The following is a 19998-nucleotide window of genomic DNA, read 5'->3' as shown; positions in this document are numbered from 1 at the left end:
ATTTTATGTCACATCCTTAAAGTACAGAACCCCTGGTCTACCGCAGAGCAAAATTACAGTCCGTACCAACAAAGAGCAGTGTGAAGATGATGATGAGCTGATAGACTCCGTGTCCCAGGATGTTCTTTGTCATGGTGCTGGAGATCAGGGGCTTGTTGCGGCCGTATGGCTTCCTTCTCAGCAGAGACTCTGTGGGAGGCTCTGTGGCCAGGGCCAGAGACGCAAAAGTATCCATGATCAGATTCACCCACAACATCTGCACGGCCTTCAGGGGAGAGTCCTGCGGAAACACAAGGGAAATTGCAATTAAAAACCAATAACGTCAAGGGGCGCTTTCATAAGCCACAGTACGTTTGGCTAGTCTGAATCAGAGTGAAATTGATTCTTTTGGTTTGTTTTCTATTTAGTCTGTTTCGGTTTCACAGTGCACAGAATAAAGCGGACCAAATAAATAAAATTGTTTGCTGAAGGGCGTGTAGGAAGGAGCAAATTTAACTTTTTCGTCTTGAGAGCTGCCACTTCTATGCAGGGAATGGTGGACTTTGAAATATTGCTGTCGGAGTGTTTTCACTTTGACTCCGTACTGATCTACTTTGGGCATGAATCCCTTCACCTCCAGTTTATCTTCAATGACTTTATAAACGTCACTATTTGATGTCAAGCTAACATCACCACTCATGTTGACCTGTCATATACCTGTGTCCGTCTGAACAAATGCCTGCTCAGGCAGCCTGCGTTTTGGTTAGCTTCGAAAAGGTCCAAGACCACCTCTCGCCATCAGTCTCGGACCGGTTGTTTTGGTCTGCACCAGAGTACGATGACTGAGTTCACAACTGACCAAACAAACCGCACCAGATTTCTATTGAAGCGGACTACATGTCGGCTTGTGAAGGCGCCCTAATAACCAATACTTCTACTGTAACTAATTAACTTTTTCACACACTTATGTTTCACACACACACACACACACACACACACACACACACACACACACACGCCTCTGACCTGTGTGATGCAGGCGCCAGTGAAAGCCACAATGACGGCCACAACGTTGACAGTAAGCTGGAACTGAAGAAACTTGGAGATGCTGTCATACACGTTCCGGCCCCACATTACTGCTTTAACGATGCTGCTGAAGTTATCATCAGTCAGAATGATATCTGACGCCTCCTTGGCCACATCTGTACCAGCAATACCCTGGAGAAGAGCAGAAAAGGTGCAGTTAGAAACAAAGTAGAATCTAATGCATCATACTGCACTATTCCTCAACCAACACTTGAAAAATGAAAGAATCTGTCCAACCTCTGCAGCCACTCGAAAAAAACTGGACTCTTGACATGTGTCAGCTCTGATGATGCGGACTAATTAAGGGGTCAGTGTGTGTGTGTGTTGATGGTCCATATTTATGGGAGGAGCAGGACACCCTTCTTGATATTCTGTCATCTTTGGTGAGTTACAGGACAGAGTGACAGGGTGACAGGGTGACAGGGTGACAGGGTGACAGGGTGACAGGGTGACAGGGTGACAGGGTGCAGCACCTCATAAACAGTGCTCAATTGTGGTGATAGAAAAAATGCTACATGTGAGGACATGTTTGTGACTATGTTCCATTCAATTAACCCGTGTAGGAGAGCTTTGGCAGGGTTGAAATATCAGATTACATACACACACACACACACACAAGTAGACAAAACTAATTTCACACTGAATATTAAAGGTAGTGTTGGTAAGGATTTTAGAAACATTTTTTTGGTATTTTGTTGAAATTCTCTTTGCATCCCGACAGCTTTCAATAAATCAAATGCTCTGACAAAAAAAATGGTATCTGTGGATGTCTCATGCCTGTATTAATCCCGTCCAATGATTTCATTCGGCCCAAATGTAATGATTGGACGGGCTACCTGCCTGTCTACCTGCTTGCGTACAAACAATAGCCATGCTTGTTGTTTACATTCATTATGATATTTTTATGTTCGGATGATAATAGTGGGGGTGTGGGTTTGGAGGGAGACCTGAAGGGATGGACTATCCGTGTTGCTGACTTGGCGCCTTTTTCCTCTAGATTTAGTGACTTTTGGAGCTAGTGCTGCTAGCTTCTTTCATTGGAAAAGAGTTTACAATACTGGGCTCGGTTTTTAGGTTGGATCATATTTAAAATCTATTGTACACTCTAGTTTCTCACGATTACCGACCTTGCCTTTAAAGGACCACATTTGTGGTTTCACCCGGCGAGCCAAGAAACCATTACCAGTTTACACCTTATGTATGGGGGTATGTGGAAAGACTGTGGAGTAGCCCAGGTTATTTGAAAAAATAGAAATCATGATTTGTGTTTAGGAGGAAAATGAACACACAAATATGTGAGGCTGATCTTTAGTATTTTAAATGTACATCTATTATCACAATAGACAATTAATTAACAACCAGTTTAAAATCACTTAAAATGAGCACATTTGGAACAACACAGATGGTGTCAATGAAGAGGTGCTTGAGCTCATCTGGTAGGGCCATGGAGTCATGACAAAAAAAGGTTGGGAACCACAGCCTTACATTATCGGACCAAGGAGGAAAAGGTGCTGTGGATGAGCCAAATATGGGCCAAAATATTTAATTTCTGAGGAGAGGAATAACAGCTGAATAACAAATAAATATAAAGCTGTGAGTTACAAGAAAGATTCAGTGTTGTTTGTTTTTTCTGTTTTTCAGTAGTTAGTAGAAGAGTATTCTGTACTGCAGATAAATTGTGTGAGCTAGCAGAGATCCACTAGGGGGAGCTCCTAATCTACACAGCCAGAGGCAGAGTGCCTGAGAAGAAACCCTACACACTACAGAGGTGAAGAAGATATCTGCAGATGTTGACCGAGTTCAATCTCAAAAGGAAGCAAGCAAGGCAGAAAATTATACAACCAAGAATGTACAAGAAAATAGGGTTTACTCACCATGGCGAAGCCGACATCAGCTTTCTTTAGTGCAGGTCCATCGTTGGTTCCATCTCCTGTCACAGCCACCACCTGCCTCTGCTCTGCTACAGTACTGTCAATAATGCCTGTCAAACACACATATATTGTACAGAGCATCTGAAAGACAACACAACCCTTCGAGATCTTGTGTACGTACAATAATCTTGACTGAATAATATCAGTTATTTACTGCCTTTTGCAAAACTAAACGCAAAATCTTACCAAGTATATTGTTCTAATTAATAGTCAAAATATCTCATAACACTTAATATAAGACACAATCACCTAATAAGTAACATTTCAGTGAGGTGTAGGGATTTGTTTCAGACAATACAACTTGAATACCTTGCTAAGTAAAATCACAGGCTTATTATAACACACAACACCTCCTAATACTCAGCTTTCCCTGTTAATTTTAAGATATAAATAAATAAATATTATATCTTATTTCAAGAAATCTTACCAAGCGAAATTTCACTTGCTCCATTGGCAGATTGTTTTTACTTATTACAAGCAAAAACACTTATTTTTGAAGTGGCCTTTTCTCCAGTGTGACAAATGATATAAACAATACAGTACACGACCAATGTAAAAACAAGGCGAGTTTCATTTTGATCAACAGCAATGAATATGAAATAGGGCAACCAGCTCACCTTTGACGAGTGTGTGTTTGTCGGTTGGGGAAGATCTGGCCAGAACTCGGAGTTTAGGCCAAACCTTGTCAATGCGCTCCTGCTCCACCTGGGCACGCACAGACAGACAGAAATAAAAGGACAAGTGGTTGTGATTTTAGGTTTAGAGAAGTTATCTTTCTTTCTCCTGAGCTCAGCCTCTCTCATACTCGGGCTCACTGTGACAGTAGTTACTGTACCTCTCCTTTCTCATTACGGATCCTCCTGTTGAACTCTTTGCCATCGATACAGATGAAGTCCTCTCCGGGGTGGATGATACCACACTTGATGGCTATGGCCCTGGCTGTGTTTATGTTGTCTCCCGTCACCATGCGCACTGTGATGCCTGCACGCTGGCACTTCAGGATCGCATCAGGCACCTAAAGAGTGATACATAAATTTCATAAAATTCATTTGTAGTCATGTTTTCTGGCCACCTGATGAATATAAAGTCCAATATTCACTCTCCTTTTAGCTCTGTTTTGGTTTCCACTAACTCCTGAGAGAAATATCTGGCTCTGTTCTTCTATGTTCACCAGCTAGTCGCAAACTGCCATTTGGTGCTGCGTAGGTAACATACAGTATGTTTTTAGGGCTTTATTGCTGCAACAGCTGCCTGCTGCAAACACAAACAATGCTACGGAGAGCAATGAGACTGTGTTTAAACTTGTTTCTATTTTAATCTTGCTTTATTTCCACATCTATGCACATATGTCTCCACGATTGTATGTGTATATATGTCTGTCTTTGTGAAGCACTTTGGTGCAAAACCCACTTGCTTATATAAATGATAATAAAATAGGTAATTCTCCTTGTCACTTTGATCAACCCCTTTCACATACAAGTCATGTGATCCATTGTTACAATATAATGTGTTAATTATAGCCGCTTTAAGAACATATACCAGTAGAGCTGCGACGATTAATTGATTAGTTGTCAAGTATTAAATTAATCGTAAACTATCTTGATAATCGATTAATCAGTTTAAAGTAATTTTTTAAGAAAAAAAAGAAAGAAATTCTTCAATTCCAGCTTCTTAAATGGGAATATTTTCTGGTTTCTTTTCTCCTCTGTGACAGTAAATATGAATATCTTTGAGTTGTGGACAAAACAAGACATTTGAGGACGTCATCTTGGGTTTGAGGAAACACTGATCGACATTTTTCACCATTTTCTGACATTTTGTAGACCAAACAACTAATCGATTAATCGAGAAAATAATCGACAATGAAAATAATTGTTAGTTGCAGCCCTATATACCAATAGCAACAATACAGCTATCTTTGACAGACAAAACATGCACATACAGAACAAATATAACTCCATTATACTTTTATTTTATCAGAACAATATTCTGCTGCCTTGGTCCCTTTTGGTATTAGCAAGATATATAACGAGGTATTTTATCTTCATCTCTTTTTTCCCTCCGGATGTTAGTCTAGTGGAATAGCTGGGAGAAGTTACTGCATGGAGATTGATCTGTGGTAGAGCCAGCTGGCAAGAGCAGAGTATTAATTCAGAAACACATCTTCCTCCTGACAAAGGTCAGTGTGGGCGAGCACTGCACTCCAAACCCACACACAAACAAACGTGTGCACATACAGTAGCAGCAACTCACATCCATTTGCACATACACACACACGCCTGGGACTCTATATCTTTTTCTCTCTGACAAACACGGAGGCAGGAATATGCATACTTTCCACCTTACGCTCAGACACTTGGGCATATTGCACATACACATGAAAAAGCATGCTTGTACTCTCATACACACACACGCAAAACGTACGACGCAAGACCAAATGCATCCATCACTACAATGTGTAAATATATTGGACATTAAAGTACCAAATCAAGCTGGTCATGCCTGTAAAACTCGAAGGATTTAACTAATTCAAAGGGAGTGGATTACAAAGTAAATCTATACAGTGGAGGAGGTCTTTAATGAGCTGTGGGTTAAACAAACAGAAGCACATCATTTCATCCTACTTCACATCTTGCAATCATAATGTATGCCGTAGAAAGCTTTAAAGCAAAACTATGTAACTTTTTCTTGACAGCGGGCACATGTGATATAAATACTAAAAGCTAATATAACAGTAGCACAAGTGGAGAAACATTGAGGGTCAGTAAGCTGACTCTGTAACAAACAAACTCCGTATTTCCTTGAAGTTTGATAACATTAGCCACCATAAGCTACTGGTCATACCAGACCAAATAAGGCTGCAGCTGCAAAACCCCTGAGAGTATTGAAGTGAGCAGCAGGGGTGTGTTTTATTGCTTCTCAATTCAACTAATTCGTAAAAGAAATAATGTGTTATTTCTTCCGTCAAAAGTGACATAGTATTACTTTAAAGATCAGAAGTGCAATGTCAAATGAATTGCTTTTAAGTATTCAAATTTTCAACAGAAAGCATTCAAAGTATAGAAAATATTTTAAGGACATTAGAAAAAGAACAACCAGATATGCTTTCATTTAGATTACGGTAAAAGGACTACATGTAGTCATGTAGAAGCCAAACTAGCTTTTCACCTCATTACTTAAACAAAATAAAATAGTAAATAAAAATAACATGAATTCTGGTGATAATTTCCAACCAATTTCTCCCTGAGGAAAAGGTCAAGAAGGTTGAATATTTCTTGAAATTGACAACAATATTATTCGCACTTAGAGGCCTATTAACATCAGTATTCATACATGTGCTGAGTTGATCAAATTGGTGTTAAACTAGTAAACTCTTACAAAAAGCACAAGCTACATTAATTCATTAGAAGTCAGTTTTACATAATATGATCTCACAAAATAAAGAAGCTTTCTGAGTTAATATTGTGGCACATTGAGCAAGTTATTACATCCTGCTTTCTCTGCTCCCACCAAGTCATTGTTATCAAGATATCAAGTTCCCGTCTGCCTATCCGTCATCCCTGCTGTCTGTTTTCCTTTGGATTCCCACTGCTCTAGTTGACTGGTCATCCGAAAGAGGAGGTGGAGAAGAGTGGAGGCTTATTAAAAATACAATCTGGCCCGACAGAGGAAGAGGGCAGGAGGCTAGTAGGTGAGACTGAAAAACAAGCCTCTCGTGTCTCTAATACGGATCTGGTTACACTCTCGTTTTCCTCCGTTTCTCCTCTTACCCATCTCCCTTCTCCTGCGGTCCGACATCCCTCTGACATGAATCAGATTTTGAATCTGTTTATCTTTCTCTGCCTCTTCTCTTTCTTCCCCCTCTACCCCTCTCTCTCTCCTCTCTTGTCTCTCTTGGGGCAACCCTACAGAGCAGCTAGTTATTAAAAGATTCTGGAGGAAGAAATTTGAGACTAATAAACAAACCCAAAACATGTTTACCACTCTGTGTGACCTTTTTAGCAGAGCGGAAAGTCATCTCATTTCCAATATTAGCCAGTCTTACTGAGAGACCTGGAAAGATGCTACTGGAGTGCAGCAGTTCACGGCTTTTCCACATCAGTTATCGAAAATGTCAGATGTTAAGTGACTTCTGTGGTGGAAGAGAAGGGAAATGCTGCAAACTGCCAGGCTTGGAGCAATGCAATGGACTATATTAACAACTTCAGTGTGCATTAAGAGATCACAAATGTTGCAGCATTTGCAGAAATATGCATTATTGCATGTCCAATATTCAGCTTTTTCCTGCATATCTGAGTTTTGAATTAAGATTTTGATTCGTTTCAGGACAACTCTATATAGTTTGCTTAAATATACAACCTTAAAACCTAAGAACTGTCTCTCTTGTCTCTATGTAGTGCAGGCTCTGTTCGTATCTGCATATTTTTACATTGCTTTTATCGTTGATTGTATTTTTTTGTGCTTTAATTATTGACTAGGGGACTAGAGATGAAATTTAGCCTTCCTGGCTAACTCTAATATGTACTCTCACTGTCAAATAGAGCAATAAACTAAAACTAAACTAAGAAACTAAATAACAGTGTGATACAAAAAGAGTTTCTCATTAGCTCGTCTAGTTGTTACTGATCGTTTGCTTACTTATTTATTTTATGTAGGTCTGTTCAGATGCTTGCATAACTCAGCTTCAGACAGAAAGAAAGAGAAAAGCGTAGTGAGAGAGAAAGGTATGTGCAGAGAAAGTCTAAAGAAAAAGAGAGCAACCAGAGAAAGGTGAAAGTCAAACCCTACGACACGGAGAGAAGTGGAAACGAAAAATCATGGTGGGGAGAGGTTGAATGAGAGCCCTTGTTAGAGACTGAGGAGGGGGATGGAAAAAAAGATGAAAGGAGGAAGTTGAATAATGCAGTAGTCAGTTAGCTTCCTGCTTCTCTGTACCTGCACAGGAGCTGTCAAGTGAGGTCAGTTTCCTGCTGTACACAGATACCTCTTTCCACTCCACTTTCTTTCTCCTTTTCTTCAAGTGAAATTCATCATAAAAGACTTGAAATAATTTCTTTATGCATCACTTCCTGGATTTCTATAAATTGTTTGTTGTGGTTGCCTTCAACAGAGCTGAAAGAAGTACTCAAAGTAAAAATGAGCAATAAGACAAACGGAAAAATACTAAAGTAAAAGTGCTGCAGTCAAATTACAGTGAATTATAAAACTATATATTATTTAATAAGTTAGGGAATAAGTATAGCAAGTCAGAAATGTAAGTCTCAAATGTCAAAAGTCTGTTAAGAAAGAGAATTCAAAGAGTGTTCAAATTGAATTAATGATGCATTAACATTTAATAAAAATGTTAATGTTGTCAATGGCCCGGGTGGAGCTACAGTAGTGTCACTACTTTATTGCAGTTAGGGAGTTTAAACTCCAGCAATGCATCACATTGTCACCGTTGGATGCAAACCTTGCACCATGTCTCCAAATTAGTTTTTAGATTACGTACTCCTCTGTAGGTTGAGAGAATGTTTTAACCTCTTACCCTTTATTAAACTGTCTTTCATAGTTCCTTAAAGATGACATTTTGGAGATTCTTTCCCAATATTTTGTGATCTTATTTTATTTTGAATATAAAATGTTCATCTGCAAACTGACAAGTAAACACTAGTTAAAACTAATTGTCCTTATAAATCAAGAATATCTTTTGGTTTGAACACGTCCACGCCTCAATATCTACGACGGTATCTCACCAGCCAACCAGCAATTGCACGTTTGAGGACCCAATGTAATGAATCAATATATTAAATAAAATATCTATATCATAAAATATATTCACAATATTCAACATCGTAGCTGCAACACATATAAGTAGCAACTGCATGTTTTATATTATAATATTATTATATTAATAATGTTAATATAATAATATTAGTAACGTACGGAAAGTGAACAGCTCACGTTCAGGCTTAAATCAGGTAAAGCTGATCGGCCCAGCTCAAGGGTGCATTTCATCAATCAATAATCATTTAGTGAGGCAATCATCTGTGAAGCAACACACACACACACACACACACACACACACACACACACACGCATGCATGCACGCTGGCACGCACGCACACGTCTTTCACAATGACACATGACCCCTCTTATAAAAAGGTAGCGACCAGGTTACATCGCTGTCTCCGTCTCTCTGCTCTGCTCTCTGCCTGTGTCATGGATGTACAAAGAGCTGCAGGTCTGTGTATCTGTTTGTCAGAGGGGAGGAGGTGAGCCCCAAACACACATAATGACGCAGAGCAGAGTGGCCACATGGAACAGGATGACGCTTACGCTTCAGAAGCGATCTCTAAATTAATTATTATTAGTATACGTTATTTATTTGTGTAAATCTTCTTATATTTTAAAAAAGAAATTACAATTGTATTAAAAAAATAATCAACATCTATCTAAATTAATTTCATGTCTCATAATTTATCTATATAATTTTGAACAGTTGTACAGTATGTCTGCTCTTGTAACAAGATGTCTTCTATGCAATTACTCAAAAAAGCAAGAAGATTTTGTCAGATATGACAGAGTTGTATGTAGAAAAGTCTAAACATATTCACTCCCGAGGAGGACACACCAGTGACCACCTTGCTGGTACTGCAGCGTGCAGTATAGCCTATTTACCCAACATCCTTTAATCCTCCCAGTATGTCACTAAAGAATCTAACACTGTCCTACCTCTGGCCTGACAGGGTCCTCTATCCCAACAACACAGATGGCGGTGAGGTCATTGAGGATGTTGTTCTCCTCGTCCCAGGAGGGCTCAGGATCACTGGAGAAGTCACGGTACGCCACGCAGATGGTCCTCAGGCCATCACACGCCATGGGCTCGATCACCTTCTTCACCATCTCATCTTTGTCCCGTGGACGGAAAACCCTCACCTCACCCACCTCGCTCAGGATATGGCTGCATCTGTAATTAACGGTGGAGCGGTGGGATGAGGGTGTTTTAAATCATGTATTGTAACTTTGGTATTGTCAGAGTCGTGTGTCAAAATGACCCAACATGGAAAACCAAATATACTGTACAAGAATCCTGGCCTGTGCACCCACTTCAGACAGTACTGAATGTTAAATGCAGTCTTTTAATCGTAGAGACTTTGAATGAACAGAAAACAATGGTTATGGATGCATGATCCTTCCCATTGTGGTCAAATGGCTCATGAGTGTCTAACGACCTCTGGGCCATGAGAGTGGACCAACTGCACCACTAGAGCACTGCCTAAATTACTATTGTAGCCAAAATACATTAACTTCTTATTTACAGTAAATTGATTCCTCAGTAGCTAAATAAAATGAATATAAAAATGGAAAATAAAAATGTGGCATAAAGGGCAACTCAAAGATCTGGATCAAATTCACCCCCTGTGAGCCATTTAAAAAAGCAAATGAACTGTAATTTGTGTAAAAGTCATTTTAGGATTTTTTCAGTTTGGACAAAAATGTGTGTATAACCTCATATATTAAGCTGTTTGTAGCTTAATCTGTTACCTACTTTTGTTAAATGTGTTAAATCCACAGTGTAACAGCCGTTTATACAAATTGAATGTTTCATTTTAATGTCATTTGCTGTAAAAAGAGAATTTCCGCTCCTTCCTTCAGTGAGTGCAGGAAGCTTTTAAACTGTGTCTCGTGTTTTTCTCAGAGTTACTCATTTGGTACTGTAGTTATTGTAATATTCTGTAAAAAGTCACAGTTGTGTGACCTTCTAGTGGAAATTCAGCCCACTCTCTCTGCTGAGGGAATGTGCAATAGGATATACCCTCAAGTACATTATGTACTCGAAATGGATTAGATATATATTTGGTAAAAAAAAAGAAAAAATCAGCACTTGATTATATCACATTACTGTACAACAAGGTTATGTGCTGCTATTAATATCAGAATCATCTCATTTTAATCACAAAACCAGACTCACTTCTTGAGGACGATCTCAGAGGCTCCCTTGCTGTACATGCGGAAGCTCCCATCAGGCAATTTGACGACGGTGCTCATGGACTTCCTGACAGAGTTGAAGGTGTAGACTTTGTAAAGCTTCTCCTCTGGGATCTGGTTTCTTATTGGCTGGTAATCCCGCTTCAGGTCTAACACCAATCCCAGCAGGCCGCACTCCGTCTTGTTGCCCACCTGCTTCGGCAGACCGCCTTCCTTATCTGGGGGCTGGAGGAGGGAAGAGGAAGAGATTTTCGGATGTTTAGTTCTACTTTCAGCCTCATTTTAAATGCTTTCATGCGTTTATAATTTTATTACATCAATAGTGGTGTTTTCTGATTTGGCAAATAAAGAAAATCCAGTATGGAGACTCTCAAGTCTTCAACTGAATACGTTTTAGGAACAAACACTCAACACTGTTTGTTCTGTGATCTATTCAATCAATGAGATTCTCTTTTCTTCAGCGCTGGAAATAGCTGCTAGTGATAATTAACCAGCTAGCAGGTGAAAGGGTTGCTCTGTGTGGGAGTTGTGGGAGATGAGTTAGATGGAATCAAATTTGGATGGTCTTATTTCAGGCACACGGCTCAACCCATCGCAATCTGTAATTGTACACTTGGAACCATGTTTTTCTCCGGTTCGGTAAACATCTCAGTATCCACATTTCTACATGAAGACATGGATTGTGCGAGAACGATAGACACAGCCGCACTGGGTGACAAGTTTTCTTTTTGTTTATTTTGTTACATAAAACATATAACACATGGTTGTGACAAAATATTTTTTTTTTAAATTACCAATTAACATGCAGATTATTTTCTTGATTAAGCGATTAATCGTTTAGTCTAAAAAATATCAGAACATGTTAAAAAAAGGGCTGTCAATCGATTCAAATATTTAATCGCGATTAATCGCATGATTGTCCATAGTTAATCATGATTAATCGCAAATTAATCACACATTTTTGTATCTGTTCAGGATGTACCTTAAAGGAAGATGTGTCAAGTATTTAATGCTCTTATCAACATGGGAGTGGACAATTATGCTGCTTTATGCAAATGTATGTATATATTGATTATTGGATATCACTTAACGACACAAAACAATGACAAATATTGTCCGGAAACCCTCACAGGTACTGCATTTAGTATAAAACAATATGCTCAAATCATAACATGGCAAACTGCAGCCCAACAGGCAACAACAGCTGTCAGTGTGTCAGTGTGCTGACTTGACTATGACTTGCCCCAAACTGCATGTGATTATCATAAAGTGGGCATGTCTGTAAAGGGGAGACTCGTGGGTACCCATAGAACCCATTTACATTCACATATCTTGAGGTCAGAGGTCAAGGGACCCCTTTGAAAATGGCCATGCCAGTTTTTCCTCACCAAAATCTTTTCTAACGCAAGTTGGGTCAATGCGTTAAAGAAATTAGTGCCGTTAAAACTAATTTGCGTTAACGCTTTATTATTGCGTTAACTTTGACAGCCCTAGTTAAAAAATAACTGGCCATCACAATATCCCAGAGCCCAAATAGAGATCCTCAAATTGCTTGTTTAGTCTAACTTACAGTCCAAAACCCAAATATACTCAATTCACTGCAATAGAATACAAAGAGAAGCAGCACATTTTTATTTTAAATAAGATGGAACAAACACTTTGATTAAAAAATCCATCACTCCATTATCAAATTTGTTGCTGATTAATTTGCTGATGATCGAATAGTGCGTTTACTCCGAGTAAAAGTGAAATGGTATACAGTATGTGATGTCAGTGGTGCAATTTCTCTACCTCTCAAAGCTTGAGTGTGTTTATCATCAGCCAACAGTAGAGCCTTTTACTGTAGGTTATGTGTGTGTGTGTGTGTGTGATATCTGTTCAAATCTGAGCACGTGGCTGTTCAGGTGCTACAGTATATGTGTGCAATTTGCGTACAAACACTCACTGTATGTGCAAGTGTGGTCAGCTTGTGGAAGACTAGGCGTTGCCATGGTAACACTGGGCAAAGCATACTTGGAAGGAGAGACTTGGGAGAAGAGAGGGTGCTCTCTCTCACTCTCTCTCTCTCTCTCTCTCTCTCTCTCTCTCTCTCTCTCTCCACCACTTGGGGATTCGTACTCTTTGGCTCAGATTCTCTTACAGGGTTTTCACTCATCTCACTTCACACGTGTCTTTGAATATTTCTGTGTCTCCCTCTTCATCTTTCCCCCAGTCCTTATACATTAGTATTTACCGCGTTTCACTTCATTTACTCGCTCACTCTAATCTGTCAACTCACATAGGAATACAAGCAATGAAGCATACTCTCCATATTCTCAATGTTTTCTATTTCAGCCACTGTGATTGAACAAATCTCATTATCGTCTATATCCTACACACACACACACACACACACACACACACACTTACCATTGTAGTGACACTGATGCTCATAAATCCGGACACATGTGAGAGTGTGCAATCCCTACTGTCATTATTCATAACATGCCTCTTCACATAATCACACACTCTCAAGCTGATATTCATTTTAGTTTGATGACAGACAGATGTGGGGATAAAAAATATGTTCTGTTGCTCTTCAGAAATGCTAATTGAGGAAATTAGGGCTGCAACTAGTGATTATTATCACTATTGATTAATCTGCTGATTATTTTTTCAATTAATTAATTAATTGTTTCATTAGAAAATGTCAGATAATTATTTATAACTTCCAGTATAACTTCCCAAGATAGAGCTCAAGGTGGTGTCTTCAAATACCTTATCTTATCCAACCATCAGTCAAAAAACCCAAAGATATTCAGTTTACTATCATATATGCAAAGAAAAGCAGCAAATCCTCACATTTGGGGAGCTAACAGAGGAACTTCTGCTTGAAAAATGACTGAAACGATTAATCAATGATTAAAATAGTGAATATAGTCTAGAGCTGCAACGATATACAGTTAATCAGCTATTCAATGAATCGCCAACTATTTTGATAATCGATTAATCGGATTGAGTCATTTTTTAAGAAAATAAAAAAGTCAAACATCTCTGATTCAGTTTTCTTTACTCCTCTATAACAGTAAACTGAATATCTTTGATTTGTGAAAAAAAACAAGACATTTGTGGACGTCATCTTGGACTTTGGGAAACACTGATCAACATTTTTCACCATTTTCTGACGTTTTATAGACCCAACAATTATTTAATTAATCGAGAAAACAATTAACAGATTAATTGACAATGAAAATCATTGTTATTTGCAGCCCTATACATATATATAATTTTCAGTTGTTTGACTGAACGTTTAATCAACTAATTGTTTCAGCTCTAACAGAAATGAGCACGACTTGGGCAACATGAATCTGTTGTAAATCTGAACAAGTAAGTAGATGTTGTTGTTAATCTGTATTGTAGAACGCTGTCATGTTTGTTCATTTGGACTGCTATTAGCTGGCACTGAGCTGAAACCTAGTCTCCCTGGGGTCTTGCTATATAGTACCTACTGTACAGTACATTGACAAGTACACTCACAGCTAAAGAACAGCACGCCAGGTACACTCTCTACACACACACACACACACACACCTACGCATACACACACACACACAACAACACAGTATGTCAAAAGCACACTGAACATAATGCGTCTGACTTGCTGCTAAGCAGACACCTTCAGTCTGTGCTATTTGCCCCAAAATAGATTGACTGCAGGCTTTTTGTTCTGCTTCTCAACAAGCCTCCAACCAAGATTAGATTTAAAAGGATAGCTTGGCATTTTCGACGTTTTGAATTTTTACTTTCTTGTTGTTGTTTTCTTCGCTCAGCACTCGCCGCAATGTGTTGGGAAAGATTCTGTATCGACAGCGTAGTTAATCACCTTAATGGCTTGTTGGAATTGGTGCACTCACACTCTCCATCTAATGGCCGTTCTTGTCCACCTGCTAACGAGGTTTTGATAGAGAATGCTAATAATGTGTTAATGTGCCTGACAAAGGCTTTAATATATTTCCATGCAGTGAATAAGAACATATTACTGAGATGCAATCTAGTATCTGAACCGAAGGTCTACGGAAGGTGTCGTGTAAAGGTTGTAAAACCCTTTGAGGCAAATTTGTTATTTTGGGTTATATCATTTAAAATTGACTTGACTTAACTTGAAATCAGCAATTTCAAGGTTTCATTTTTCTGTGTTTTGTAGTTTTAGTTTCAGTAAATCAAATGAAGCAAATAGGACTCTAAGCAATCAGTGGAAATGTGGCTACATATTGCAAAGCTTAATTCATCTGTCTAGTGAGTGATAGGTCTGCTTTTGATGTTTGCTTAATCAGCTCAAATTCTGAAACCACAATGTCTCCAGAAACAATGAATATTGATTCATTCAGGCTCAGACATATTCCACATGTCCCTGTAGCTGCAGCTGCTACGAGCAAGAGGTTGCAGCGGAGACGGGTTAGAGAGAAAAGTCATCTAAAATCTCATTAATCATTAAAACCCAATCAGAGCACTGGCCCATGTTCACCTAGTAATTGGACATATCTGGTTAATGTTCAGCTGTGTGTCTCACAGATACAGACAAGAGTATAAATACTTTATACCGAGTTTACGGTAAATAACAGAATGAATGCCTTTTCTTAATGACCAATGATTACATCAGGAAGACACTGGCTGTCATTGGCTAATGAGGGGATGGAACAAATGGTGTCATCTGCACTGTCTGCTAAGTGTTTGAGAGAATAGGCTCCCAGCAACAGAAAAACATCACACTAAACAACTGAATGACCAGCTGAAGGCCATACAAGATGGATTATAGTTTTAAAGGATTATTCATATATACAACTTTAGTAAATAAGAGGTTTGTCTTCCCAGCTACTTTTAAAAGCAGTAATTCAGCAGCTCCGCAATCTACTGAAGAGGACAAATTTCATTTCAAAAAGCAAACTCATTTAAAGCTGGAGTAGGCAAGTTAGAGCAAATGGGATTAATAAAAGTTATTTTTATAAAACGGTCACTATATCCTGAGAGTAGTGCATGTTCCTCTGTGTCCTCCGGTGCTCCTAACGGCATCTGCAAGATTTCATAGACCGGAGGAAAACAACCAATCAGAGCCGAGCTGGAGTCTGCTGTCTCTGAGCAGCTGTCAATCACTCGTGAACTCCGGTCAAGCAGTCAAACTAGGCAGCACTGATCAAATATGAATCAATATTCTGTTAACTGTAATGTCTATTTCTCTCCTCAAATGTTTTCAGAAACATTTTGTAGCTGTAAAATGAAAAAGTTTGTGACCTGGCAGCCATGTTGAGATCAGTTGAGGAAATACCAAGCACCGCCCACCAGCTGGAGCAAACTTTCTAATTTTACAGCTAAACAGTACACTACAAGATGTTTCTGAAAACATTTGAAGTGAGAAATAGTCAATACAGTAACAGAATATTGAATCATATTTGATCAGCACTGCCTAGTTTGACCGTTTCATCGGAGTTCGCGAGTGATTGACAGCTGCCTCCGTTGAATGAACAGCCAATAGGAACGCTCTCTCTCTGCAACAAAACCAAGCAGGAGAAGATAAATAAATGGCAGACGTTGACACCGCTGCCTTTTATTCTCGGAGATTCCGCAGAGCCTGACGCGAGTTTCTACGCACATGGACAGTTGCTGGCATGGGATGCCCAGCGTTGGCATGACCGGGCTATAGTTGGCACGTCCTGGCCTGCACGTGGCTGAGGACCAGCTGCCCTCTCCCTGGTCCGTGGGTGCTCCCGCAGGCAAGGACATATGCCAGAGGGAGAGCTGGCAACTTTACTTCCTATTCCACCCGGGGCTCTCCTTAATCCATCCCTCCTGTTCCTTCCACTTGTCTTCCATTTTCTTACTCTTCTCTTCACACTCAACCCCACCCTTTTACTCCTCTGTCTTCTTTTTCTGTCCCTGTTTTTTTTATACTTTCTATCCTGTCTGTCCTTCTCTCATTCCCTTCTATCCTCCTTCCTCACTGTGGATGTTTTTCCCCTCTTCCTCACTATCAGTTTCCCCAGTCTTCTACAAGCCGGGGGGCTTCTGCCTTCCTTCTCGTTCCCTCATTGCATGTAGGAGTGGATGATATTCTAGCTCTCCACACGACTGGACCAGCCAACTGGGCTAAGGCCTGGAGGCATGCTGAAGGGCTGTAATACAGTCTTCCAGTCCATGATGAGGACACTTGTCACGCGAGTGTGTTTTCTCTCTCGTCCTCTTGTATAATTTTCCTATCGTCTTCCATCCTTTTGTTGAACCTTGCTTTGCTTCCCCCCTTCACTACATTTAGTTCCGTTATTTCCTCCTAATGTGTCGCTATGTCCTTTATTTGCCCTTCTACTGCAGATATTTGATTTTTCAAAAACAGTAAGAGTAGACACAAGTCTCAAATTCAATTCATTTCAAAACGTGTACTATCAAATCTGTGTGAATGTGTTTTCAACAATATCTTCTGTAACAGTGACAATACTGATATAGCCTTCCTTGTATACCATTATTTTACCTATATATTAATACCAATACACAATTTCAATTTATAAATATCTTTACCAAATACAGTTATATTATCACTATTAGTACGATTATAAAATCTGTGCTTGTCTGATGTGCCATCTCCACAATAATCTAACCTGTCCATGGGGCTAATAACAAATTGTGTTGGCGCTCTTCCCACCATTTAAGCTCCCCTGCATCTTAATTTTACTTTATCATCTTTATTTTCTGGCTTTGAAAAGTAACAAATTCTGTCGTGGCAGACATGCAAAGCTCCACATACGGAGTATTGCCTACCCTGGACGTTGCCTTTGATGTGTGATTGGCAGGTTATTAATTAGCTAATTTGATTTAAGAGAAAAGAGATTGTTACAGTAGATTCATAACCTGGTCTCATGTTTTAGGTGTATTGATACCTCGTCAGTGTTCAGCACTACTCAGTTACATCATGCTCTGCCTCAAGTTGCCGGTCAGGTGGTTTAAAGCTCATCAGGCTCCAGCATACAGCTCATGGCTGTGGGATTTATGTTTCTTTCAAAGCTGTACACCATGGTTCACGTGTTTCCATACCAACGTCAGCCACATGGATTTTTCAATGTGGGAGTTTTAGGTACTATCTACAGTATTTTCCCTTATTCATTTTATTTTAGGGCTGTCAATCGATTCAACTATTTAATCTTGATTAATTGTATGATTGTCCTTGATAAATCATGATTCATTGCAAATAATCACACATTTCTTTATCTGTTCAAAATATACCTTAAACCAGTAGGCAATATATTTTTGGCAATACTGTCAGGATATAGTGAGCGTTGAGACTTGGGGTACCCATAGGACCCATTTTCAGGTCAAGGGACCCCTTTGAAAATGGCCATGCCAGTTCTTCCTCGCCAAAATTGAGTGTAAGTTTGGAGCGTTATTTAGCCTCCTTTGCGACAAGCTAGTATGACATGGTTGGTATCAATGGATTCCTTAGGTTTTAGTTTCATATGATGCCAGTATCTTCTCTAGCTTTAAAACTGAGCCTGATACAACCTCCGAAAGATCGATTGCGTTAATACGTTAAAGAAGTTAGTGGCGTTAATATGAATTTGGGTTAACGCATTATTGACTCGTTAACTTTGACAGCCATATTTTATTCACATCTCATAGAAACTCCCACGACATCCTGACATGGGCTTGCGTGACAAAAAATCTTTAAAGCTGTACAGGGTACATAACATGCAAACCTATTTATATAGAAATAACACAACTTTATATTAAGTTGCCTGTAGCTTTAATTCTGCCTCGATGAAGTATTTCACAAATATCACTTTGATGTATGTTGATGTATGTAATAACACTTAAATTTACTTTAGGGTATAATCCAAAGTATTTCCAAAAATGACTTTACAACTATATAATACTATTCTATGTTTGATAAAATAGAAAACAGATCATCAGCTTTATTACCACTGACCTCACATTCTCAATACACATTCTATGCATTTAATTTACGCTGGTCTAGAAAAAACTAGAACGTAGTTACTGAAAGCATGAAATCTATCATGTCATGTGTGAGGGAAACGCAGGGAGCCCATTAAGCTTTGTGCCTCTGAAACATCAAAGCATCGTCGTTCCGATGTGATGACGACTTCTTATTCACTGCCATCTCAGCAACACTGTCAGGTCTGTAAGCAAGTGCTGAACACACAGAGCGAGAACAAGAGAGGGAGATAATTCTGCTGAAGACGTCTCTGTCTCTGCTTCCTCTTTCTACTTCTCAAGTAGAGTGTCCAAAACTAGTCCACTGGGACGCTGGGTGCTTCCAGCTAAAGACATCCAAGATACTCTCATCTCTCCTCACATGTTGTGCAAACAAGCACGCAACGTCCAGATGACAAAAGCCCTGTGAGCCAAAGCCAATTACAACATGACCTCACTACTGAAAAAAAAACTAGGCAGTTGGTTGTGTTAACAAACAAGAAATTGCTCATTGTAGAGCGACAGATGGAGTTTTTTTCCTATTGAACATGAACTGAATCTTGTTTTTCTATTATCTGTGTTTCAACATCAGAAACATTGTCCATTTTCTCAACCACATACTGAGCTACTGTAACTATCCCCAAGCACCTATCCCTCACAATTGAAGCCATCTGTGTGAGTATAGGTGTGTGTGTGTGAATTATCTGCCTCTCTTGTCCCTGACCGTAATAATGACCTGAGCAGGTGGTTGGAGCGACATGAGCCGGAGCTCGCAGGACACTCACACAGCCGTGCTAAACACATGCCACTGTGCTGCGAGAACATACACCTGTGTTCCAAATACCTCCTTCAGTGTGAGTATGCCTGATAGGACAGATGTGTGTGCATCTGCACTTCACTAGTTTTACAAACAGTCTTCTTATAAACGCATGTAATATGTCTCATTAAAAAAAAGCTAAGAATGTGAAGTGAAAGTTGAAAGAAAAAGGAAAGAATAAAAGTGCGGGTGATTATATGGGGCGATTGTTTGCTTCGAGGCTCTTGCCACTGGCGATGACGCACGTTCCTTTGAAATGAC

General features: G+C 39.4%; 1 protein-coding gene across 14 annotated transcripts in view; it reads right to left on the bottom strand.

Annotated features, from left to right (window-relative positions):
• atp2b2 (ATPase plasma membrane Ca2+ transporting 2) overlaps positions 1-19998 on the bottom strand; it is a 154859-nt gene that overhangs the window by 9828 nt on the left and 125033 nt on the right. For all 14 annotated transcript variants that reach the window (XM_074643331.1, XM_074643347.1, XM_074643418.1 and 11 more), the window contains 7 exons: positions 10951-11192; positions 9711-9945; positions 3832-4011; positions 3614-3701; positions 2940-3046; positions 1006-1197; positions 67-280 (listed from right to left, as the gene is read on the bottom strand). In XM_074643331.1, coding sequence (XP_074499432.1) covers positions 67-280; positions 1006-1197; positions 2940-3046; positions 3614-3701; positions 3832-4011; positions 9711-9945; positions 10951-11192 — 1258 coding nt within the window. The remainder of the gene's footprint in view (positions 1-66; positions 281-1005; positions 1198-2939; positions 3047-3613; positions 3702-3831; positions 4012-9710; positions 9946-10950; positions 11193-19998) is intronic.

Source organism: Sebastes fasciatus, chromosome 1, assembly GCF_043250625.1.
Source record: "Sebastes fasciatus isolate fSebFas1 chromosome 1, fSebFas1.pri, whole genome shotgun sequence".
NCBI classification, from domain to species: Eukaryota; Metazoa; Chordata; class Actinopteri; order Perciformes; family Sebastidae; genus Sebastes; species Sebastes fasciatus.
This window is presented reverse-complemented; position numbering and strand designations above follow the sequence as displayed.